Genomic DNA, 24,987 nt, shown 5'->3' on the forward strand with positions numbered 1-24,987 from the left:
CAGGAGGAAGGGAAATAAAAAAGATGCCCAAGTTCCCACCCAACCCTCCACCAGACCAGAAAATCAGAAGCCTCCTTACGCGGATGCTCATACAGAAACTAAGTTTATTATTTTTCTTCTTTAAAAAAAAAAAAAAAAAAAAAGAAAAAAACCTTATTGTAGAGAAGTCCCTCCCCCTTTCCTTAAGGGTGGAGAGCTGTGAAAGACTGCTGGGGAATCAAGTACAAGGGGGTGGGGACAGAGACTATCTTGCCACCCTTAACACTGCCCAGCCATGTGGGGTGGAAGGGAAGGGAATATGTGAAGCGCCCCATTTCCATGACAACCAGTTTCCTACCCCCTACTTTGGTGGAAAGAAGGGAGAAGGCCCCTGTGTCTCCCTGGAGGCTTTCCCCCTCAAGACTTCAAGTAGTGGTTAACAGAGTCAGGCCTGGTTGTGGAGGGAGAGGGGCCATGGTGGAAAGCCTAGGTGGAGGGGCAGCCCACTCACGTCTTGGCCTTTCGGCCTCTGTGACTGACAGTGGGGCCAGCTGGGTGGGGCGGGGCACTGCTGCGCAGGATGCGCTGGTCCCCTTGGTTGGTTGTCCCACCAAGGCGGTGGGAGCCAGACCTGCGGCGTGGGGTCCCATCCCCTTCCTCTTCTTCACCTGAGGCTTCAGCCTCGGACTCTTCTACTGAACCCTCAGGCCCCAAGGGACTTGGGGACTGCCGGCAGCTCCGCTTTGCCTGCCCAGGACCTCTGCCAACCGGGACACCGGCCCGTTTGCGAGGCACCTTCTCAGTCTCTAGTGGGGGAACTAGAGAACCTGGACGTAGCCGGGTGGAGCGCAGTTTTGGAGCTGAGACTATGGGAGGTGTCAATTCTAACCCGCCTGGTCCACCATCTGCTAGATCCAGGTCATCCTGAATTACAGCCACCACCATGGACCCTTCACTTTTTCGTCCCCGCATCCCCTCTGCTTCAAGGCGCAGGCGGGCCAGGCGGGTGAGGCGGCGGCTTCCATCCTCATCAGAAGAACTGCCCTCACTCTCCCCCTGGCCCTGGGGTTGCCGCCGCCCCAATCCACAGCTCTCAAGGGCAGAAGACGAGTCACGGTCCAAGACAGGGAGCTGGCTGGGCCGCGGCGATGGTGGATTCTTGGGAGGTCGGCCTCGCTTCCGCTTGGGTGGGGATGTTGAAATGGTGAGAGTGGTGACAGTGTTGGCGACAGTAGCAATGGGACAGGAGAGGAGTGGTGGGAGCGGTGGCATCGGGAGTGGCTGTGTCCGGCTCTCTAAGCTGCCATCCCCTGGAGAGGAAGTGGTCCCAGGAATGGGTAAATCACGTGCCTTAGGGGGCCGCCCGCGCCTTCTTTTCTCCACAGGTGATAGGATGATGGGCTCGGGTTTATGAGTTGGCTGGGGTCCAAGAGGCTGGGGCCCAGGAATAAGCTGGGGTCCCAAAACAGGCTCTGCAACAATAAGGGGGTCAGCCCCAGGGACCTGGTCAGCCCCATTGGTTTTTCCCTTAGAGGTGGATGAAGGTGCCTCATCCACCCCTCGTCCAGCATCTGCAGGAGACCTGTTCTTCTTGGGAGGCCTCCCCCTCCGACGTTTCATAGCAGGAGAGGTGATGGCAAGCAGTGCCCCTTCTCCATTCTCTGGGCTGACCTCTCCAGTCACCCCCAGCTCAATGTGACGGCGAGCTATGAAGGGCTGCTGGGTTGGGGTGGGCAGTATGGATGGGGGAGCAGCTTCACAGGGCCCACTGGTGGGAGGTGAGGATTCTGGCCCCAACATGTTGTGGGTAGATGGGCTTCCTGGGCTGGCACCAGTCTCAGAGACCCCAGGCACTAGGATGCTGGCAGTTCCCCGCTGCTGTCGCCGTCGCCTCACCAGTTCCTTTTCCTCTACTACAGTCACTAGCCGTCCTGGCAACTTGCGAAGCACTTTGGGGCCTGGAGGCTGCCCCGGCCGACCAGCCCCCTGACCCCTAATTTCTACATCAGCACTGGTGCGACGTCGAGGGGGCCGGGCAGGTGAAGAACCCTCAGGTGAGGAGGTGGCTGAAGATGAGGTTGATGGAGCTATAACCTCAGCTGAGCCAAGTTCCTGCAGCTTCTGTGGGCTGGATGTTGGGGTCTGGGCTTCCACGGGCTCTTCTGAGTTCCTGTCAGCCTCCAATGGCAACTGAAGCAGCTCATCAGATACTGCTGAAGGGGGGAGCGCCAGATCACTGTTCTCACTCGGACACGTGGGCACCTCCTCACCACCAGGCAGCACTGTGAGGATGGTCCCCTCAGCAGGCTCTGGTACCTCCTGCTCTTGACCACTGGGAAAACTGCCAGTCTCCAGGATTGGGCTAGGTGCAGAAGAGGTGAGAGCAATGTTCTTTTCTGACATAGGCAGGATCTCAACAGCAACTGGCAACAGATCCTTAGGGGGCATATGAGTAAGCGGGGATGTCTCAGAGCTGGTCACATCAGCCAGCTCCAGGGACTCACTAGATGCCAATGTTTGTGTACACAGCTCTGCCTCAGGCCCCAAGCCCAAGGTGAGGTTGGTGACCGGGGGGAAGATGGGCACAGAGGGTAGACCAAGCAAGAGAGGGGAGGTAGGAGTTAAGACAGAGGTTTGAGCTGGAGGTGGGGTATGAGCTGGTGGAGGGGCATAGGCAGGAGGAGGTGTGCAGGCAGAAGAACAAGAGGGAGGAACCTGCGGAGGAAGTGGGGGAGAAGGCAAGATGTGGACAGGAAGCACGGTTAATGGACTTGGAGCTGAAATGGGGATTGGGGCAGGGACTGGTATGGGATCTGCAGCAGCCGAAGCTGGAGCGGGTCGAGGCTTAGGCGCTGGCCTGGGAACTCGCTCCCTGGCAGGGCTACAGCGGGGAGGCGTGGAAGTGCTGCGGGTATGATGAGTGGATACGACAGGAGTGTGGTTTGCCCCTTGAGTCTCAGCCCGGGCTCCACGAAGACGCTCACTGACTCGAGTCCCTGGCCTTTCAGGGGCCTTGACCTTCTTACTGCGCCGGTGGCTGCCTCCACCAGTCCCACAGGAAACCTCATCCCCAGCCCCTGGTCCCTCCTCCTCCTCTTGGGGTAGGCGGAACACCTCCTCCTTGGCTTGGTCCAGGTCCTTGCGGGCAGCTTCCACTTGCTCCTACCAATAGACCCCACAGGGTGGTCAGGGAGAGGCACTCAAGGTGGTAATGGGTAGAAAACAGTAGTCTCCCACTTCCAATCCCTCCCCCTAGAACTACTCACTTCTGCCTGCTTGAGCTCCTCTCGGCTCACCTCCTCCAGTGAGGCTTCCAGGAATTTCATAGCATAGCGCTCAATAGGGGTCAGCTGTTGAGAGGAAGAGTGGTGATGAACAGAGGGACTTGGTGCCCAGGGCCCACCCATCAGCCATTTTTACCAGGGAAGACAGGAGGGTCACAGAGTCCAGAGGAAGGAGTTGAGAACTAGTGGGTCCAACACTGACCTGTTCGACAAGGGCAGCAATTTCCTGCTCAGCTCGGGACATTTCCTCATCCTCAGCCCCAGGCCGACCAGCCTCCTCTCCCTCACCAGCAGGAAACCCATCATTCTCATTGAATTCTGCAAGCTCAGCAACCTGTTCAGCCTTGGCTTGGGTGGCCGCACGAATATCCTCTTCATCTTCTGCCCGACATAATGCCTGCAAGGGCATGTGAAAGAAAATCCATGAGAATTAACAAACTTTACATCCCGTGATTTGATTCTGGCAAAAATTTGAGGCCAAGTTTACAACAAAATGAGGAAATAAAAAAGCATTGGGCTCCAAAACCCTGGGTCCCAGTCATGGTTCTGTCCTTGCCTGTTTTCATAGATAAGCCAGTTAAATTTCTGAAGAGCAGTTTTCTCATCTGTAAAATGACATCACACCACTTTGCCTGCTTAACCTGAGGCATTTACTGTATTTAAACATACGATATGTTTATAATTTAGTAAGTGCTATAAAAGTGATATCATTATTATAAGGACTGTACTAAATTGGTTCTTCACTCTACATGGTAGATTCTGGAATAAATTAAATGTCTTGGTCACAGCCCAGATTTAAAACAGTAACAACAAAAAAACATTTATACCAAACCAAGTTTATAACATTACTAGAGGCTGGTGCACAAAATCGTGCATGGGTGGGGTCCGGCTGGCCTGCCCCAGTGGGGGCCCATTGGAACGGGCTGGCCGGGGGGAGGGGCTGCGGGTGGATGGCTGGCCAGCCCTGCCCGCGACTGGGGTGGAGGCCAATCAGGCCCCGGATCAGGCTGGTTGGCTGCAACAGTGCATGTCATAGCCACCGGTCATTCTGGTCATTCTGCCATTCCGGTCGTGGGCTTTTATATATATAAAATATACATAAATAACAGAACTCAACTCTCATCTGGGCCCTCAAAGTTACCAAAGCAATGCAGTTGTACACATAGGATGGAATGGCAGGGAGGGTGGGTGGGTGGGAGGGAAGAGATCAACCAAAGAACTTATATGCATACTAGAGGCCCGGTGCATGAAAATTCATGCACTGGAGGGGGGGTGTCCCTCAACCTGGCCGGCCCCCTTTCACAGTCCAGGAGTCCTCAGGGGCGGGAGGCAACCCGGCCATCAGGGGAAGGTGATGCCCCAATCACACCTCTGCTGCTGCCACTGCTGGCAGCACAGCTGGCCCTGGTTACCTGAGCCTCAGCGGCCCTGGGAAGCCACCATCCGAGGCTTGGGCAGGCTCTGGGCAGCTGGAGAGCTGAGGGCAGGTCCAGCTGCACCGTGTGCCTGCCGCCCCCCGGATGGGCTGAAAGAACTAGGGGACTCCAGTGGGGTTGAGGGGACTGGGCGCCACCATATTTGTGAAGGTGTGACAGTTAATTTGCATATTCTGTCTATTAGCTAGGATTAGAGGCCCAGTGCATGAATTCATGCACAGGTGGGATCCCTCAGCCTGGCCAGGGATTGAGGCCAGTCAGGGGGAGAGGCTGTGGGAAGTTGGCTGGCTGGCTCCGCCCCTGATTGGGGCCCATCAAGGCCAGGTTGGGCAAGGGGGAGAGGGGCAGCAGGAGGTTGGCTATGGGAGCACACTGACCACCGGGGGGCAGCTCCTGTGTTGAGTGTCTGCCCCCTGGTGGTCAGTGCATGTCATAGCGACTGGTCATTCAGGTCACAAAGGTTGCTTAGGCTTTTACATATATAGATATGAATAACCCATGGACACAGACTGTAGATGGTAAAAGCCTGGGGTGGGGAGGGGAGTGGGCTACAGGAGGTCAATGGGAGGGAGAGGGGGACATATGTAATACTTTCAACAATAAAAAATTTTTTTAAAGGCAGAAAGTTTTAAAAATAAAATTCTATTTTTGTACTGAGATGTCTCATGGCAATAGACTGACCACATCTAATCTTTCCCTTGAGATATGATGGGAGCTTATAACCAAGTCACTGAAGGAAGTAGCCTAGAGTATGGTCAACCATGAGAAGGCACTAGGTAGAGAAAAACATTTCCATGACACTCTACATCTGTAGTTCCTAAACATTTGTTTACTTCTGAAGAGCTCTGAAAAAATACATATGATCAGACCTCACCTCCTAAAATGATTTAGATTTTCAGATGAGGTCCAGGAATCAATCCTTTTAAAAGCTTTCCAAGTGATTCTATTATACATCAATGTTTGGAAAATGTGTTCTACCCATGTACAAAACACTTCTTTTTTAAAAAGAAATATATTTTTATCGATTTCAGAGAGGAAGGGAGAGGGAGAGAAAGATAGAAACATTAATGATGCAGAGACTCATTGCTCGGCTGCCTCCTGCACCCACCCTACTGGGGATCAAGTGTACAACCTGGGCATGTGCCCTGACTGGGAATTGAACTGTGACCTCCTGGTTCATAGGTCGACACTCAACCACAGCCACACCAGACGGGCAACAAAGCACTTCTTAATCCACAATGTCATTTAACCTCAGTTACTTCCTTGTCATTAGCATTTTAGAAAAATGGAAAGTGAGGCTCAGAAGACTAAACAGACTTAGCTTAACAAATACTATTACTAAAAAGCACTGCTGGCACTGGCCAGTGTGGCTCAGTTGGTGATCATTCCATGCACTGAAGGGTCACTGGTTCAGTCCTAGTCCAGGCACATGTCCAGGTTGCGGGCTTGATCCTGGATTGGGGTACATGCAGGAGGCAGCTGATCCTATCAATGCTTCTCTCTCACATCGATGTTTCTCTCTCTCTCTCCCCCCTCCCTCTCTAAAATCAATAAAAAGATATTTAAATAAATCCTGTTTTTTTTTCTATGAAACCATGTGAACCAATAAACAATCTATTCACAACTATCAAAGGCCAACTGTAATTTGAGAAGCAGCAGAAATAGTTCTTTCCCCCTGGACAAACTTAACAGATCCAAAGACAACACACACTGTAACCATTAGCTAGCTCTCCTCTAGGGACCGCCACTTTTTTCACCTGCTCCAGGATCTGGGTCTGCTTGCTGGCCACAGTTTCTTCCTCCTCTTCAGAGGCAGAGGGTACAGAGGAGCCAGATGACTCCTCCAGGGGCATATCAAACAGCTCTCGGATGGTCTGCTTTGGAAAGAACAGAAGAAAAAAATGTCAGAGTCAATGGAATGTTGGTCCCAGGCCTACGACTATGAATCTGATGACGGTTCTTAGAAGTATCAGGTGCCACTGGTTGAAGAAGCAGGTCTGTAGAGGTCAAAGCATCCTCTTTCATAAGCAAGAGTAACTCTTACAGGCAAAGCAGTTCTGCCTTCCACAGACTGGAAGATAGCAGTACCTGTTTAAAATATGCTGTGGTAAAGTTGCCTCCCTCAATGGCCATGTCTCCCAACATTCTCTTCTGATTTGCCTTTTTTAGGATGTTCTCCTCCACTGTCCGTTCACTGATAAGCCTAGGGGTTGATGAAAACCATGGGTAAACAGCCAAATACATCAATAAAATCCTTCCAGCAAAGGGGAAGCAAGGTAGGGGAGACTAGGCAATACCTATAGATGTGAACATCTCGGGTCTGGCCAATTCGGTGACAGCGATCCTGGGCCTGAGCATCCATGGTGGGATTCCAGTCGCTGTCATAAAAAACAACAGTGTCTGCTCCCGTCAGGTTCACGCCCACACCCCCACTCCGAGTTGAAAGGATGAAGCAGAATATACGTTTGTCTGCATTGAATCGTTCCATCAAGGCCTAGAGGGAAAGGGAAAAAAAAAGATAACATTGGGAGAAATCCCCAAAATTAGACCTAAGGCTTAGTGGGGCCCCTTCTTGGACCCCCAAGGCCTGGAAAAAGGAGACAGAAGCTGAGGTGAGTCTCTAAGGGCTGCAATGCCTGGATTACCTGTCTCTGTTCAACTCTAGTAGACCCATCCAGACGTAAGTAGAGGTGGCCGTGGTAGGTTAGAAACTGCTCCAATACATCCAGCATCCGGGTCATCTGGGTGAATATGAGTACTCGGTGGCCCCCCACCTTGAGCTGTCGCAACAGCACTGCTAACGTTTGCAACTTTCCTGAAGAGATATGAAGGGGTGCAGGGGGCTAGCTATAAACTGGAATGAGGAGAACACTTAACACTGAAAGGCTGTAGTTGAATGGTAACCAAAATTTTAGGCCAGGATTTCAATTAGCACAGGATACCAAAAAATGTGAATTAACCTATTTTCTTTCCCTAAGGGTTCTCCTCTTCAATCTGCTTCTGTCTTGGATTTAACTTCTATAGTCTTACTAGGGGTAAGGTAATATACACCCTCAGGGGGGGAAAGGAATCTACAGTAGTTTGAGCAAGAAATTTTTAAGTACTACAATGAGTTATACCAGCTGAATCACAGGACAGATTCACAGAATAAATATCAACAAATCCCGATTCATGGTTTACAGACAGGGATTGAAGGTCACCAAGATCAGAACCATAGAGGCAAGATCTTAGGTTATCTTAGTTCAACCTCCCATCAAACACAGAATTAACTTCTGAAACATTTCTAGTAAGTCAGTCTGAAACACTTTAACAAAGACTTTGAATTCATCTCCTCTGAATGATTTCAAACGTTTTTTGTTTTTTTACTAAAATATATATTGTGTATAGTAATAAAAGTTCTACTGACTTTCTTATAAGACATTTAGGAAATCTCCAAAAACATGTTACTATAGAAATATCTGTGCAGGATTGTGACAGAAAGCCATTCTTGGTTAACAGAACCTGAATAACACTGTGGACACCTGGCAAGGCAAGCCTCAACCCAACCCAGAGAAGACAAATCATAAGTGATCCTAAATAAGCCAGAGTTCCTTTTTGCCACTTTCTTTTGACAGTGATTGCTCTAGGGATGGGCATAAGGCCCAATTTGAGCCAATGAATTATGAAGCAAAGTCAACTGGGAGGGCTTTCTTTCCCAAAAAAGATTTGCTAGGAGTCTTTTGTCTCAACCCCTGGCTTCCTACTCAGAGCATTTGGTGTGCTCCCTGGAGTTACGGCAGCCATCTTCTGACCATGAAGAAATAAGCATGAGAATAAAAAGATAAATATTAAGGATGGTAGAAAGCAAGGTAGAAAGACTAGAAGGTCCTAGATACATGAAGACACCACTAATCTGCTGAACCAACAACACACCATTATTCTAACTGCTCATTAAGTCAACAATAAATGTTCACTTTTGGTTTTCTGTTACTTGCAGCCTAATGCATTCTAATTAATAAGATTCTAACCAAAAGATAAGGATTCTTGTCTTTTCACAAAACAAAATTTACTATTTACTGTGCAGTCTTGTACAGCATAAATCTGAAAACTTCATGCTGTGCTATCTTGTTCGCCATTGAATCCCAAATGATTCGCAAAACAGATGTTCACAAAATAATCACTCAACAAATAAATGAGTTAACACATATTTTCAACTTTCATCAAAGTCAAATTCATGAATGCCAAGAACCATCATACGTCTACAATTCTCCATCTTTCCCATAAGGATAACCTAAAAAAACTGTCTAATGTTTAATGAAATCTACCAAGACCTTATGTACAGCATCCCTGAAAAGAGGAAAAGAGATCAAGGGACCCTCACTGGTCAATGAACTCACCGCAATCGTACTGGATGAGCCTCAAGTCAGGGAACTGGGTGCGCATGTTACACACAATACGGTGCAAAGGACGAGCCCGGGGCCAGAGCTCACAGGCCAATTGCTCCTGGAAGGCTGCCTGACGTGGGGCCAGCCAAGGAGGTGGGTGGCAGGCATGCAGGGAAGGGGGAGGTGCCTCCACAGGAGGCATGACAAAGATGAACCTGCAAAAGGAAGAAGGCAAGCAGTATAAAAGATGGAACTCTGTAGAGTCCCAAGAGATAGCACCTTCAGTATCCCTAACCACTACATCCACTCAGAGGCCCCAAGACCCTCTTCCCATGAGCACTTAGCCCTGCCAACCTCTCAATGATTTCAGACAGCTGGTCTAGGCGTTGCTGAGGAAACAGTACAGCCCGGCGGGCAGCCTCAGTATAAGTCCAAAAGGTGGGGTGGCTGGGGCGAGAACAAGGGCCGATGGGGCTGGCAACAGGTTGGGGCAAGGTACAGAAATCCAGGACTTCAGTCCCATACACGGGTGCCAGGGCCCCATGAGCCTCACTAAGTTGGAAAATCCGTTCCAGGCGTTCAGACCGCTGTCGTTTTCGCTTTTCCTCTAGAGAGTCCTGGGGATGAAAAAAACAAAACAAAACAAACAGAAAAAGTAATCAGTGTCCTCACAGAAAACCTGACAGTTCCTCCCACAATTAAACAATCTATGGGAACCATAATATTTTAAAATATATTATGCTTTTAGTTTTCCAAGTCATCAAAGGGCGTTATTCCTTTCACAATTTTTAAGTGAAGTTCTCTGCAAAAGAAAACTGATCTTTCCTTGTATGCTACCAAAGCAGAATGTCTGAATATTCAAATTTAAGATCCGCATTCCAACAATCTTATAAAATAGATGATTTGTGGAAATTCTCCTATATAACATTTAACTCCAAACATTCAATTAATTTATCTTCTTGCAGTATATCAAAAACAAGTATTAAAAGCCTTCCTCAAATCACTGACCAGGATACAGAGAGGCTAATCAAATCCACAGCAGGTTTCTGTCACGGGCCAGACTGGAATGAACTGGGATGGGAACATAACCAGGTATTTAATATCATCACTCTGAGAGAGAAAGGGGAGTGCCTGGCAGATAGGATATCTGTATGACTTTGACCCAATCCTTCCCCATCTGTTGTGCTTCCAGTTTCACAGGTTATAAAACCACCTCTCTCTATATATAGTATATATTTTAAGCACTTACTACACTTGCAATTTTACTTTGTAAGAAAGGAAAGGGGATACTTTTGATGTCTTCTACCCACTAAATTTAAGGCCCACATATCATGGACCATATCTGATCCTCTTAACTATAATCACCCACTACCTAGCTCAGTATCTGGCACAAAGTAGGCTCTCAATAAATCTGTTAATAGAATGCATCCCAGAAAATGGTCCTGAAAAATAGCAGTGCCTCCAAGATTTTTTAATCCTCACCCGAGGATTATGTTTTCATTGATTTTAGAGAGAGAGAAAAGTGGTGAGGGAGAGGAGAGAAACACCGATCTGTTGCCTCCCCTACACACCCCAACCAGGGATCAAACTCACAACCTGGGTATGGGCCCAAACCAGGAATCGAACCCGCAACCTTTCGGTGCATGGGACAATGCTCCAGCCAACTGAACCACATGGGCCAGGGCCCAAATCTCCCTTTTTTTAAAAAAAAAATATATATATATTTTATCTAATTTTTACAAAGAAGGGAGAGGGACAGAGAGCCAGAAACATCGATGAGAGAGATCGACCAGCTCCCTCCTGCACGCCCCCCCAGTAGGGACATGCCCACAACCAAGGTACATGCCCTTGACCGAAATCGAACCTGGGACCCTTCAGCCCGCAGGCCAACGCTCTATCCACTGAGCCAAACCAGTTCGGCCAAATCTCCCTTTTTGATGGCTACATCAAGCATAACCTCTTGGCTCCTTGTGATCTAAGTGAGAAAGCATCCTAACACTGAGAAAAATCAATCCAGGTGAGTTCTCAAATAGTAGCAAAAGAGGAAAGATTTGCAAATCATGTAACTGAAAAGGGGCTTGTATCTAAAATATATAAAGGACTCTTATGGCTCAATAATAAAAACAAATAAAATAACCCAATTAAAAAGGGCAAAGGCTCACAGAGATATTTCTTCAAAGACTAGAGGCATGAATTCATGCACGAGTGGGGTCCAGCCGGCCTGCCCTGATGGGGGCCGAATGGGGCAGGCTAGCGGGGGGGGACGATTGGGGCCTCAATCAGGCTGGTTGGTCACTGCAGTGTGCATCATAGCCACAGGTTGCTTGGCTTTTATATATATACACAAATGGTCAACAACCACTTAAAAGATGCTCAACATCATTAGCCATCAGAAAAATGCATATCAAAACCATTAGGTTCTACTTCATACACACTAGAATGTAATAAAAAAGACAAATAACAAGTGTTGGCAAAGTTGTGGAGATCCTGGAACCACCCTTACAGGGTGCTGGTGGGAATGTAAAATGGTACAGCTACACTGGAAAACAGTTCGGCAGCTCCTCAAACAATTAAACGTAGTTACCATAAGGCCCAGCAATTCCAGTCCTAGGTTTACATTCAATATAATGGAAAACATGAAAAGACACAAGATCTTATTTCATAGCTGCATTATTCATAACAGCCAACAAGTGAAATAATTCAAATGTCCCTATCAACTGATGTAGAAAATGTGCTATCTCCATAAAATGGAGTATTTAACAATAAAAAGAAATTAAGTACTGATGTGTGCTGTAACATGAATGAACCTCAGGAACATTAAGCCAAGTGAAAGAAGCCAATCACAAAAGGCCATATATTATGTGACTCCATAGACAAATCTATAAAGTCAGAAAATAAGTAGTTGCCGAAGGCTGGGAGAGATAGAGAAGTTTTGGGGATGATGGCTAAGGTGTAACGTTTCTCTTTAGGGCCATAAAAATGTTCCAAAGTAAGACTGTGGTAATGGCTGTACAACTCTGTGAATATAACAAAAGCCACTGGATGTGTACACTTTAACTGGATTAACTGTATGGTATGTGACATATTTCAAACTGTTTTAAGGAAAAAATAGTGTCAAAAGCTGCTATCTACTTGCAGAGCAACCAAAATTTAGCATAGACCATGGGCTGTCACACTTGGGCCAGGATCTAGGTTCTCTTTTACTTCCAACAAGCCAGACCAACTTGGCAGTACCAGAAAGACAAAAGGTGGAGTTAGTGGCACTGATGGAGGGTGGGATACTGAGGCTGAGGCAAAGAATAAGCAGCAGCTCTGTAATAGAATGAGCAAAAGATAAGGCCTGGGGGATTCACTAGAACTTTCTTCAAATTTGTTCCTGGGTTATTTACTTGAATCTGAATTCTAAGTTTAACTTAACCAAACATATATGGAACTTTTTATATGACAGAAAAACAATGGCTACCAGAAAGCTAAGGAAGTGATAGGGAACAGTTCTATTTGTTTTAATGATCAACCAAGGATATGTTTTTATTGATGTTTTAGAGAGGGAGGAAGGGAGAGGGAGAGTGATAGAGAAACACTGATGTGAGAGAAAAACACTGATTGGTTGCCTCCCATATGCGCCTTGACCAGGGATTGAACCCGCAACCTAGGTATGTGCCCTGACTGGGAATCAAACCCGTAACCTTTTGGTGTACGGGATGACATTCCAACTAACTGAGCCACCCGGCCAGGGCCAGAGTTCTTTTCATTGCCACTTAATTGCCACGGAGGTAAAAAACTTTAAGAAATGGCCATCAGCTGAACCGGTTTGGCTCAGTGGATAGAGCGTCGGCCTGCGGACTGAAGGGTCCCAGGTTTGATTCCGGTCAAGGGCATGTACCTTGGTTGCGGGCACATCCCCACTGGGGGGTGTGCAGGAGGCAGCTGATCGATCTCTCTCATCGATGTTTCTAACTCTCTATCCCTCTCCCTTCTCTGTAAAAAATCAATAAAATATATTAAAAAAAAAAAAAAAAGAAATGGCCATCAAAGTCAGATGATGGCCGAAACCGGTTTGGCTCAGTGGATAGAGCGTCGGCCTGTGGACTGAAAGGTCCCAGGTTCGATTCCGGTCAAGGGCATGTACCTGGGTTGCGGGCATATCCCCAGTGGGAGATGTGCAGGAGGCAGCTGATCGATGTTTCTCTCTCATCGATGTTTCTAACTCTCTATCTCTCTCCCTTCCTCTCTGTAAAAAATCAATAAAATATATTAAAAAAAAAAAAAAAGTCAGATGATGATCTTTGGGGAACTGCATTCCATGGTGTCATCCCTCCCTTAGAAGTTCAAATACTTGCTGATGGTAATGGTTTCAGCAACTGAAGAAAGTATGTCTCTGAGGACTGACTCTTGTGGGGAAGAGGAGAAAGCAATGGAGTCAGCACATCTCTGTTCTCACAAGCTGTGTAACATTTATAACATCATTTAATAGGCTAGTTTCTTCATTTGTAAAATGAGGCAATTAAATGCCAACACTAACTCAAAAGAGTAAGCAAGAAGAAAGAGACCAGTGATAACAGTAAGGCCTTCAACATATCAGTGAATAATAGTTTTAAAAGCACATTAGGTTCTCATTACCCCTATAAGTAGAACACGATTATTCCCATTTTACAGAAAATTACAAGCTCAGGGAAAAGGACTTGTCCAATGGCACTGAAATATCAGGTCCACAAATCGAGACTTTGTAATTTACCAAGGTAAAAGTGACATTATTCTGTTCCATCCATTCTATCAACATTCCAAAGAAACTCAACTTCCCATTCCCTCTCCTTTGAGGCAGTAAAACTTACCAGATAGAAAGGGGAACGAGGTGGTGGTGGGGGCTGGCGTCGAGGCCTGGGACCACTGAACGAGGTAGTGGAGGGAGGGCTGGGGGGACCAGAGCGCAATGTCAGTGTCTCAGGCTCATCCTTGGAAAGAGGCAGCCGGGATACCATGGTGATGGGCAAGGAAGCGGCCCCAGGTGCAGAAACCACAAGGGAGGATGCCTGGGAAGCTGGGACCTGTGTTGAGGCTGGGGCCAGTGCCAGAGTCTGGGCTGTGGCTGGGCCCAAGGTGGGCACTGGAACTGGGGCAGGGCTCAAGGTCAGTGTTTGCACTGAAGCTGGGGCCAGGAGTGAAGCAGATGATGATACTGGAGCCAAAGTCAAAGTGTGAGCTGGGGTTGGGCCCATCGAAGAAGCAGGAGTCAGAGAGGGTGCTGGAGCCAGGGACAGCGTCTGACTTGGACCCAGTGGTGGTCCTGGTGCCAAAGACAGTGTCTGGGCTGGAGCTGGTACTAGGGCTGCTGCTGGAGTCAATGACAATGTCTGAGCTGGAAAGGGCTTCTGGGGATTCCCTGTTCCCAAAGAGAGTGTCTGAGATGGAGACGAGCCGCCAAGAGTGGATGCTAAAGCTGGGGCTAAGGCCAGTGTCTGTGTAGAAGCCGGGCTTGGGAGAGGTGACGGAATCGGGGCTGGTACCATAGTTTGAGTTGATGTCGGAGCCAACACAGGAGTTTGGACTGGCACCAGTGAAGAAGCTGAGGCTAAAGGAGTTCCTGGAGTAGATGATGAAGCCAGAACTGGAACCGGAGTCTGCGATGGAGCCAGGACTGGGAGAGGAGTCAGGGAAGGAGCTGGAGGAGCCAGGATTGCTGTCTGTGGAGCCGCCATGGGAGCCATAGAGGTGGCTAGAGCCTGAGATGCAGAAGGTGTTGGAGCCAGAAGGGAAGCCTGAGCTGGAGCTGGATTTGGTGCTGCCGGAAAAGAATTAGCCAGAGCAGAAGCTGGCACCAGGACAGGTGAACATGCTGGGGCCACGGCTGAATTCAACCCTGGAACATGTGAAGAGGCTGGAGCCAACAACAGAGGGTGACCAGGTGCCTGAGATGGGGACAGGGATGACGTTGTGGCCAAACCTAGAGTCAAGGCTGATGCTGATGGGGAAGCCCCAGCTGGTGCCAAAGAGGGAAGTCCAGGAGCCGCTGAGACAACAGGTGCCATTGTTGGAGTCACAGTGGTCAACACAGTTGGGCCTGAAGCCGAAACAGGTAAGGGAGCTGAGATTGGGATGGTGAGTGGAGCTGAGGCTGGGGCAGGAAGCGTGGTGGAGACAGAGATAGGGAGTGAAGATGACACTGGAACGGAGACTGTAGAGGACACAGGACTAGCAAGGGGAGAGGAGTTGGGAACTGGCATTGGAGAAGATGCTGGCCCAGGGAGTGAGGATGGCACAGGAAGGGAAGAAGAGATGGTCAAGGGAGCAGTTCCGGTTGCTGAAGCTGTGGAGACAGAGGATGAGTTAGGCCCAAAATTCTTTTCTTGCTCCTCCTATTATCCTGTCCCACCCCTTCCCTTACTCGCAAGTTTCACCTGTTTCCCAGAAAACCTTCACTCCCACACTATGAGATCAAAGAATCAAGGAATCTGTCAACTTAACATTTCCTTTCCCTCCAAGAATCCAATAAATGTATGTTGGAATTAGGCAAGGGCTCGGCAGCCCAGTTTTGGGGTCCACTGCACAGCAAGTCAGTATGCTGGATAATGAAGGGATCTGTTGTGACTTAGAAACCCTTAAGGCACCTGGCTGGGGTGTCTCAGTGGTTGAGTGTCGACCTACGAACCAGGAGGTCATGGTTCAATTCCCAATCAGGGCACATGCCTGGGTTGTGGGCTCGATCCCCAGTAGAGGGCGTGCAGGAGGCAACCGATCAATGATTCTCTCATCATTGATGTTTCTCTCTCTCCTTCCTCTCTGAAATAAATAAAAATGTATTTAAAAAAAAGAAGAAGAAGAAAGAAACCCTTGGGGCCAATTCTGGCAAACATTTCTGGCCTTAGCCATGTTGACTCACCACTGACTTCGGGCGAAGGACTCTGGACCAGCTTGAGAAGGGGCCTCACCAGAGTGGATGTGGGTATGGGAGCCCGGGCAACACCCAGAGTAGGTGTGGGTAGCCGGCCAGGGGTTAATGTGGGCCGTGGAGTCAACACAGCTGGAATCCCAGAGCTCGGAGGTCGGGGTGCTGGGGCCAACGGAGGAACAGGAGTCAGTCCATCCCGCGGGGCCTGTCTCACTACAATCTTCACCACGCCTGTATTATTCACCATGGTTGGTGGCACTGCAAGAGGAAGCTACATTGAGGGAAAGGTAGAAAAGAAACAAGAAACCCAAAAGATGGAAGAAGTCCAGGGGCAGGAGAGGGAAGCAGACAGATATTGGAGACACCAGCAAGGGAAAACAATACTGAGGGAAGGCTGGACAGACAGTAGCCCAGGACATGCCTGGAAGGACCAAGGCCTGCAAGAGCTAAGTAGGAAGGCCAGGAGCCTCACCCTGGTTAGCAGCAAGCGGAAGGCTGAGGCCAGTGGGGGCAGGGGTGGTGCTGGGGGTCGAAGAAGGCAGCACAGAGACAGGGGTGGGGCCAGGGGTCGGGGCCACGGCCTGGATGAGGGCCACATGGGCAGGCTGACTGATGAGGTGGTGCTGCCCCCCTGCGGACACCAGGTGCACCACATTCCCTGGGTTAAGGGAAGAGAGAAAGAGAAGTAGCTATCAGCCGGAGGGAGGCAAAGAGGCAAGGGCTAGAGGAGAAAGAACAGAGAAAAAATAACATCTCTAAAATGACCTCATCCAGCCCAGCCAGCATGGCTCAGTGGTTGAGCATTGACCTATGAACCAGGTCACAGTCAGGGCACATGCCCGGATTGTGGACTCAATCCCCAGTGTGGGGTGCGCAGGAGGCAGCTGATCAATGAGTCTCTCTCATTATTGATGTTTCTATCTCTCTGCCCCTCTCCCTTCCCCTCTGAAATCAATACAAATATATTTAAATAAATAAATAAAATGACCTCATCCTTATCTTTATAAAAAAATTTCCTCTAATCATTCTCTTTGGTCCCACCCACCAAATACTAGGGAAAGAAACACACAGGCTGACATTTTTAAAGAGCCATAAAAAAAACAAGAGGATAAGGAAGAAGAGGAAAAAGGCAGGACAGGGGGTGGGTTTTACCTACTTTGCAGCGGGCGGGGTTGCCCCACGGCAAGCTGGCGCACCTGGGCACCAGTCAAAGTCAGCTTGTTGCCCTGGATTTGGAAGGTGAGAGGTTTGCTTCCCCCTGCACTAGCCACTGGACGTTGTGCCAGTGAGGCCAATTGGCCGATGCTGACCACTTCACCTGCTATAAACAAAGAAGGGGCTTAATGAACACAGGGATCACTCTGCTCAATGCTATTTTGTAGACCCTCATGAGGTACAAGTCTCAGTTCCTCTAACTCTTCCCCTCAATTTCTCATGTTTCAACAAGCTCAGCCTTCAACTACAGTCTGAACTTTTGACATGCTACTCCTTCCTATTCCACTCATTTGCTTAACGATTTCCTTTATATCCTCTAAAGCAGCGGTCGCCAACCTTTTGGACCTCACGGACCACTGGCAGGCGACCGCTGCAAAGGCCTGCCACCATACTGAGCTAATTTATCACTCACCACCCCCTTCCTCTATGCTGCCCTTTTACCTCATGATTTTCTACCACAAGGCTTACATGTCACCTCCCCAACTAAATCATGAACTCCCCGGGGGCTCTTGATTATAAGTTACCAATGTCTGGCAAAATACCCTATATATGTTAGCTACCTAGAATTTGATACTCGCTCATACTCCTGAGTTTTTCTTCTTCAGCTCTGGGGCACATAAGCCTTCCTCCCTTCTCAGGTCCCTCACCCTCAGAGCTCTGGGAACTTACAGGGCAGGCGAGCTTGCATATCAGGAGACAGGATGAGGCGCTGTGGTGCAGGAGTAGGAGCTGGTACTGCTGTGGTAGGAGCAGTGGCTGTGGTGGTAGAAGTGGTGGTGGCAGTGGCAGTGGCAGAAGGGAAGGTATAGCCTGGTGGCACTGTCAGGGGCTTCAACAGGCTGGAGGAGCCTGGGGGTGGGGCAGGACTCAGGCGAACAGGGGCAGGTGGGGCTGGCTTTAGGGACAGGGTTGGTGTTGGAGGCCGTGAGGTCCCACTCAGGACCCCCAGGGGGGAAGGTAACACTGTAAACACAAAGGAAACATCTGTCAAATATACCCTGACCAGAGCCTTAGCCAGCTCCCGGCAGCCTCCACACATACATACTCCCTTCCAGCCCAACAAAGACCACACCCATCTCTAACCCAACTTATCACTGCTAATCAATCTAACCAATCTACCTGAAGTGCCCCCTAACCCAACACTCTGGCTCCCTTGTAACTCACCCGGGGGAAGAGGCCCACTGTTTGGCTGCAACGGGGGCAACAGAACAGGGCCTGGAGGCCGGGATGCCGGAATAAGTGGGGATCCAGTAGGCGAGGTTGACACCATCAGTGGTGCTGGCAGCACTGGAGGGGTTGGGCAAGGGGTCTGCTGAGCTGACTGCTCTGGGCCTGGAGGGGGTCGGACTGGGACAGGACCCAGGAGGGTCCGTGGGCTGTTCACTACCACCACTGTCCGGCCTTCTTGCTTGGGCACTGGCTGCAACATCCTATGAGAAAAAAAACAAGGGGGTGAGGAAGGAGAATAAGGAGTAAGGAAAAAAAGAAACAAGAAAAGGCAAAAAGACAAAGATTGTAAAAGCAAAGGGGGAAAAGGATAAAGACCCAAAAGGACCAAGCAGGGAAGGGGGGGTGGGAATCAATGACAAACACAAGGGCCCCTCCCAGGACCCTCTAGTTATTGTCTCCCCTAACATGGCCACAGTATTTTGCATCTGTCCCATATAAACATTCTAGCCTACTCTACAACCCTCTCCTTGCCATCCCAATCCCCCCCAGCCAGCTGTAGTCAGTTTTTCTAGGAATCCATCCCCTTAATTCCTCAGCCCTGGTACCTGTTGACCTTCATCTTGACAGGCTTGGGCCGGGGTGGGGGGTCAGGAGCAGTAGCCACCTCTAGCAGTACCCGGCGGGACAGGCGGTGCCGGGGTAGAAATGTGTCGGCCTCATATCTAGAAATTCGACCCTCCAGGCCAATAAGATCAAAACGACCCATGTCTATCCGCTGGCACAAGAAGGAACACAAAAGCATGGTGTCAAAGGGGTCAATGTGGCAATAATTTCTTAGATATGACACCAAAAGCACAGATAATAACCAAAATGAATTGATAAACTGAACTCCATCAAAGGACACTTTCAATAGAATGAATAGGCAACCCATAGAATGGGACAAAATATTTGTAAATCATGTCTCATAAGGGGTTATATCCAGAACATATAAAGAACTCCTACAACTCAGTAACAAAAACACAAACAACCCATTTTAAAAATTAGCAAAGGCCTTTAATAGACATTTCTCCAAAGAAAATACAAAATAAGCACAAGAAAAGATGTTCATCACTATCATTAGGGATATGCAAGTCAAAATCATAGGATACTACCTAATATCCATTTAGATATTATTTTTTTAAAAAACAGAAAAATAACAGGGTTGGCAGTCACTATGGAAAACAGTATGGTGATTCCTCAAAAAATTAAAAATAGAATTACAAATTTCTATATAATCCGGCAATTTCATTTCTGGATATACAGTCATGTATCACATGTCAGTCAATGTAGGACTGCATATACAAGGGTGGTCCTGTAAGATTATAATGGAGCTGAAAAATCCTATTGTCTAGTGACGTCTAGGCATCCCAGTATTGTAATGGAATTCAGTATGTGTTTATGGTAATACTGGTGTAAGCATACCTACTGTGCTACCAGTCATATAAAAGCATTGTACATATAATTATGTATAGTGCATGTTTTTAAAATACATTTTTATTGATTTTTTTTAGGGAGGAAGACTGAGAGAGAGAGAGAGAGAGAGAGAGAGAGAGACAGACAGACAGAGACACACACACACACACACACACACGGACGAGAGAGAGAGAGAGAGAGAGAGAGAGAGAGAGAGAGAGAGAGAGAGAGAGAGAAAGAAATATCAATGAGAGAGAAACAGACTGGCTGCCTCCTGCATGCCCCCACTGGGGATTGAGCCTTAAACCCGGGAATGTGCCCTGACCGGGAATTGAACCAGTGACCTCTCAGTACATGGGATGACACTCAACCAACTGAGCCATACCAGCCAGAGCTGAATAGTGCATACTTAACAATTATAATAAATGACTATATTATAAGCTTATGTAATTACCACACTATGTTTTTACCATTATTTTAGAATGTACTTTTACTTTTCTTTTTTTTTTTTTAAGTCTGCTATATAACAGTATGCTGTTAGGCCAGCAGCAGCCCCATACATCTTGTGTTTATGTCTCTTGATTGTATCAGTTTCTCTTGTGCTTCACTTAATCTTGTGTTGTTTTATAAATTTAATGTATCCTAAGTGTACAGTAATGTCCTACACCTTCACAATTAACTCACCATTCACTCATCAACTTACTCAGCACCATTTCCAATCCTACAACCTCCATTCATGGGAAGTGTCCTATACAGGTGTATCATTTTTAACTTTTATACCATATCTTTACTGTCCCCTTTCTATGTTTAGATACACAAATACTTGCCATTGTGTTACTACTGCCTACAGTCTTCAGTCTGACACGCTGTTCAGGCACATAACCTAGGAGCAATACACTACCCCATGCAGCCTCAGTATGTAGCAGGTTACACCAATGAGTTTGTGAAAGTGCGCTCTATGTTACCACAATGATGAAATCACCTAAAGACACATTTCTCTTAACATATCCCCCTCATTAAGCAGAGCATGACCGTATACCCAAGAGAGGATTGAAAGTCAAGAACTATGATTTCATTCATATGTGGGATATAAAACTGAAAACAACAAATGAACAAACAAGACAAACAAAAACCCATAGACACATACAACAGTATGTTGGTTACCAGAGGGCAAGGGTTAGGAAGGAAGTAGAAAAGGGTAAAGGGGGTCAGATATATGGTGGCAGAACAAGACTTGACTTTGGGTGGTGAACACACAAAGCAATACTATACAGATGATGTATTTTAGAATTATATACTTAAAACCTGTATAATGTTATTAACCAATGTCACCCCAATAAATTTAATTTTTAAAAATGAGAGAATTGAAGGTAGAGACTTGGACAGATATTTGTACAGCTATGTTCATAGCAGCATTATTCAAAATAGCCAAAAGGTGGAAGTAATCCAAGTGTCCAATGATGGATAGATAATCAAAGTGTGGTATACATGTATGAACCTTAAAAACATTCTGCTAAATGAAACAGCCATTCACAAAAGGACAAATATTATATGATTCCACTTATATGAAGTACTTAGAATACTAAAATTTATAAACCGCAAGTAGAATGGTGGCTAACAAGAGCTAGGGAAAGGGGGAAAATGAAGAGTTAATATTTAATATGTACAGAGTTTCAATTTGGAAAGATGAGAAAAGTTCTGAAGATGGATGGTGGGTAAGCGTTGTACAAATTAACTGTACTTAACGCCACTGAATCATATGCTTAAAATGGCTCAAGTAGTAAAATTTGCTATGTGTTTTACCACAAAAACAAAAATGGGCTTGGCCGGTGTGGCTCAATGGTTGAGCATCAACCTATGAACCAGGAGGTCAAAGTTTGATTCCAGGGTTGATCCCAGTAGCGGGTGTGCAGGAGGCAACCAATAGATGATTCTCTCTCATCACTGATGTTTCTATCTCTCACCCCCTTCTCCCTTCTTCTCTGAAATAAAAAATATATATATTAAAAAAAAAAATTGGAGGGAGCCGGTACGAAGTAGCCAAAAAAGAGGAAACAGAAAAAATAATTAAATGTTAACACGCCAACCCCTTTCAAAAAGATTAACAAAACTCTCACAAACCTACTGCAAAATAGGCTATATAATCCCGATTTTGAAGGGCAAGCAAACTTAGGGCTAGAGGTTAATAATTAGCTTGCATAAAGTGACACAGCTAAAAAAATAATAAAAGCAGGGGAATAGTTTTAAGATGATAGGAGAAGGAAGGATGCAAAAGGTCAGACTTTAGCCTAAAGAAAATAAATTAAGGTTTGGGATAGGGCCAATAACCTTGGGGGCAACTACTTACCTGGAGGGGATGGATATCAGTGGCCCGTAGGACCAGAGAGGCGGTGCTGAAGCAGATGCCTGGGGTGATGAAGGGGGAGGTAACAGGTCTAGGGTCAAACAGGTTTGGATGATTACAGACTTTTCGCAGCTGCATCAAAATGTTGATGACGCTCATGAAATGGCCCGTGGCTAGTGTCTCTTTAGTTCTGGGAGAGAAGAAAAATAAATAGGGCATCCTAACTCTCACCTCTGACCTTTGCTATAATCTAGAGTCCCAGGACCCACCCTCAGTTCTCCCTTACGTAGTTTGTGCCATGAAGTCATCATAGAGATAGCGTTGGCGCTTGGAGAGCCGGCAGCGGATAACATGCTCATACTTTTTAGGCATCTGCTTCTCAACATCCACCTTAACTCGGCGCAACAAAAAAGGCCGCAAAACCTAAAAGTAAATAATCAAGAGGCTGACAGGAGAACAGCAGGAGACTGAGCCCTCGTCTAGCTCTTCTAGCTGGGTCTTGGCTTGATGATCAGCTGGGCACTGCCTTAGTCCCATAAGTAAATACTCATGGAGCTTTGTAGCATGCCCAGAACTAATCACACAAAGATGAGTCAGATGCAAGCCCTCCTCTCTCTCAAGGAATTTACTATCTGCTGAAGGACAGACATTATTATTATAATACCACAACATAAGAAGTGATAAAGAAGAGCACTGAGGGCAGAGCAACTACCTACACAGGAGGGATGACTCAAATGACAGTAAATGTAAATATACAAGATTATGAAAGTAAGTCCAGGAGAGAAGCTGAGAACAAAAATTGGGGCAGTGACAGCAGCATAGAAAACAAAAGGCAAATGTGAGATTTCAGGAGGCAAAATCTGACAAGACACAGTCATTAAGTTAACATGGAAGAAGTGAATGGAGATGAAGAGGTATAGTTAAGGAAGACTTATTGGTTTCTATGATTTACCAAAATGATGGTGTGATGGACCAAAATGGAATAGAAATAGGCTATAAAACATGAGATGTTTGGGCTAAAACAGAGTTGAGTTCAACAGCAACTTTCAATTAAAGACATAAAGTCAAATTTAAATACAGGCCAAGTGGTCTACAGAGTTGAGGAATTAAAAACACAAATTGGAGTCTTTAAAGCCTTATGAGTGAGATACATAAATTGGGAGACAAAAAAGTAAAGATCAGAATGCTGAGAGATGTTATTTAAAAATGACAAAGAGAAGACAAAAAAAGTAAGAAAGGGAGGAGGGAGGGAGGGAGAGGGGAAAGAGAGAGAGAGAGAGGAGGAGAGGAGAGGGAGGAAGGGAGGGAGACAGGGAGAGAGGAAAAGGGAGGGAGGGAGAGGGGAAAGAGAGAGAGAGAGAGGAGGAGAGGAGAGGGAGGAAGGGAGGGAGACAGGGAGAGAGGAAAAGGGAGGGAGGGAGAGGGGAAAGAGAGAGAGAGAGAGGAGGAGAGGAGAGGGAGGAAGGGAGGGAGACAGGGAGAGAGGAAAAGGGAGGGAGAGAGGGAGGAAGAGAAAGAGGGGGAGAGAAAAGAAACGCAATAAAAATACAAAGTTGAGGAAAGCCAGGTAAAGAGAAATCCAAGCAGGGACTGATGAGCAATAGTATTCTACTCAGAGAATACGCACAGACATGTCTCCCATTAAAGAAAACACTGAAGCTTGACAAATGTGTGAATTCAGCCTATCTGTCTGACTTCCCTCTCCCTAAAGGTTTTCTGCCCTTAGTTCCTCACCATTCCCAAGACCCCTGACAAACTGCTGCAGGCCCTACCTTGTGGAGGCGTTTGACTAGACCTTCATTGTACTCTTGGCTGCCCTCAATCATGCCAGTTAGGGGGTTAGAGAACCACTCTTTGAACTCGCGGTGCGACTGGAAGACATGGGGCATCAAAAAGTGCATCAAGGACCACAGCTCCATGAGGCTATTCTGCAAGGGAGTTCCTGTCAGGAGCAGGCGTCTCTGGCTGCAAAGAGACAGAGGGAATTAAAGGGAGGATAGTCAGCAAATTCTCAACCTTCCGAGCATCCCACCCTTCAGACCCAATCAACCCTCCCATGAATCTACAACTCCATTTCCACCTGTTGAAGTTGAGCAGTGACTGCCAACGCTGTGACTTGAAGTTTTTGATGTTCTGAGCCTCATCCAGAATGAGATAGCGCCAGTTTTTGCGGCGAAAGGCCTGGTGATCCTGCAGCACCAGCTTGTAAGACGTGATACACACATGGAAGGCATTGGGCTTGGTCCAGCCCTGAGATATCAAGAGAAAGTAGAGATAGTGAGGTAAAAAAAAAAGGGGGGGGGGGTAAAGGGAAGACATGCTAAGGTCCTCAGGAGACAGAAATCGGGTTGGGAGGAAACAGAAGCAGAATGAAGCAATAGTAAGGGGAGGGAAAGAAATTCAACTGAAGAAAAAGGGCCTAAAAAAAAAAAATGAGGCATCAACTGGGGGGAGAGAGGTGGTCACATGGGGAGCAAACCTGCCGCTTGAGCTTCCTCTCTTTCTGGGCTCCATAGTAAGTGAGAATTTTAAAGCTGGGGCACCAACGCTTCAGTTCCATCTCCCAGTTCAACATCACACTGGTGGGGACAATGATCAAATGAGGACCCCAGTTACCTGTTTAGCAAAAGAATGAGAGATGTGTAACATGGTAACTATAGTCAGTACTATACTGTATCATTTGAAAGTTGCTAAGACAGATCCTAAAAGTTCTCATCGTAGAAAAATAATTGTTTGTAATATGTATGATGACATGTTTATTGTGATCATTTCACAGTGTATACAAGTACTAAATAATGTTATACACCTGAAAGTAACATGTCAATACATGATTAAAAAAAATAAAATTCAGCCCGCC

At 47.2% G+C, this 24,987-nt stretch overlaps 1 protein-coding gene across 2 annotated transcripts in view; it reads right to left on the reverse strand.

Moving 5' to 3' along the window:
* Positions 1 to 87: 87 nt before the first annotated feature.
* SRCAP (Snf2 related CREBBP activator protein) overlaps positions 88 to 24,987 on the reverse strand; it is a 38,529-nt gene continuing 13,629 nt past the window's right edge. For both annotated transcript variants that reach the window (XM_059692243.1, XM_059692242.1), the window contains exons 14-34: positions 24,610 to 24,746; positions 24,211 to 24,380; positions 23,903 to 24,095; positions 22,417 to 22,553; positions 22,134 to 22,320; positions 18,940 to 19,109; positions 18,329 to 18,594; positions 17,834 to 18,127; positions 17,106 to 17,270; positions 16,422 to 16,607; positions 15,941 to 16,207; positions 13,896 to 15,367; positions 9,418 to 9,680; positions 9,076 to 9,278; positions 7,345 to 7,514; positions 6,997 to 7,193; positions 6,788 to 6,902; positions 6,457 to 6,576; positions 3,466 to 3,660; positions 3,246 to 3,329; positions 88 to 3,141 (exon numbers count right to left, since the gene is read on the reverse strand). In XM_059692243.1, the coding sequence (XP_059548226.1) occupies positions 487 to 3,141; positions 3,246 to 3,329; positions 3,466 to 3,660; positions 6,457 to 6,576; positions 6,788 to 6,902; positions 6,997 to 7,193; positions 7,345 to 7,514; positions 9,076 to 9,278; positions 9,418 to 9,680; positions 13,896 to 15,367; positions 15,941 to 16,207; positions 16,422 to 16,607; positions 17,106 to 17,270; positions 17,834 to 18,127; positions 18,329 to 18,594; positions 18,940 to 19,109; positions 22,134 to 22,320; positions 22,417 to 22,553; positions 23,903 to 24,095; positions 24,211 to 24,380; positions 24,610 to 24,746 (7,646 nt within the window). In that variant the 3' untranslated portion in view covers positions 88 to 486. The remainder of the gene's footprint in view (positions 3,142 to 3,245; positions 3,330 to 3,465; positions 3,661 to 6,456; positions 6,577 to 6,787; positions 6,903 to 6,996; positions 7,194 to 7,344; positions 7,515 to 9,075; positions 9,279 to 9,417; positions 9,681 to 13,895; positions 15,368 to 15,940; positions 16,208 to 16,421; positions 16,608 to 17,105; positions 17,271 to 17,833; positions 18,128 to 18,328; positions 18,595 to 18,939; positions 19,110 to 22,133; positions 22,321 to 22,416; positions 22,554 to 23,902; positions 24,096 to 24,210; positions 24,381 to 24,609; positions 24,747 to 24,987) is intronic.

Source organism: Myotis daubentonii, chromosome 4, assembly GCF_963259705.1.
Source record: "Myotis daubentonii chromosome 4, mMyoDau2.1, whole genome shotgun sequence".
NCBI classification, from domain to species: Eukaryota; Metazoa; Chordata; class Mammalia; order Chiroptera; family Vespertilionidae; genus Myotis; species Myotis daubentonii.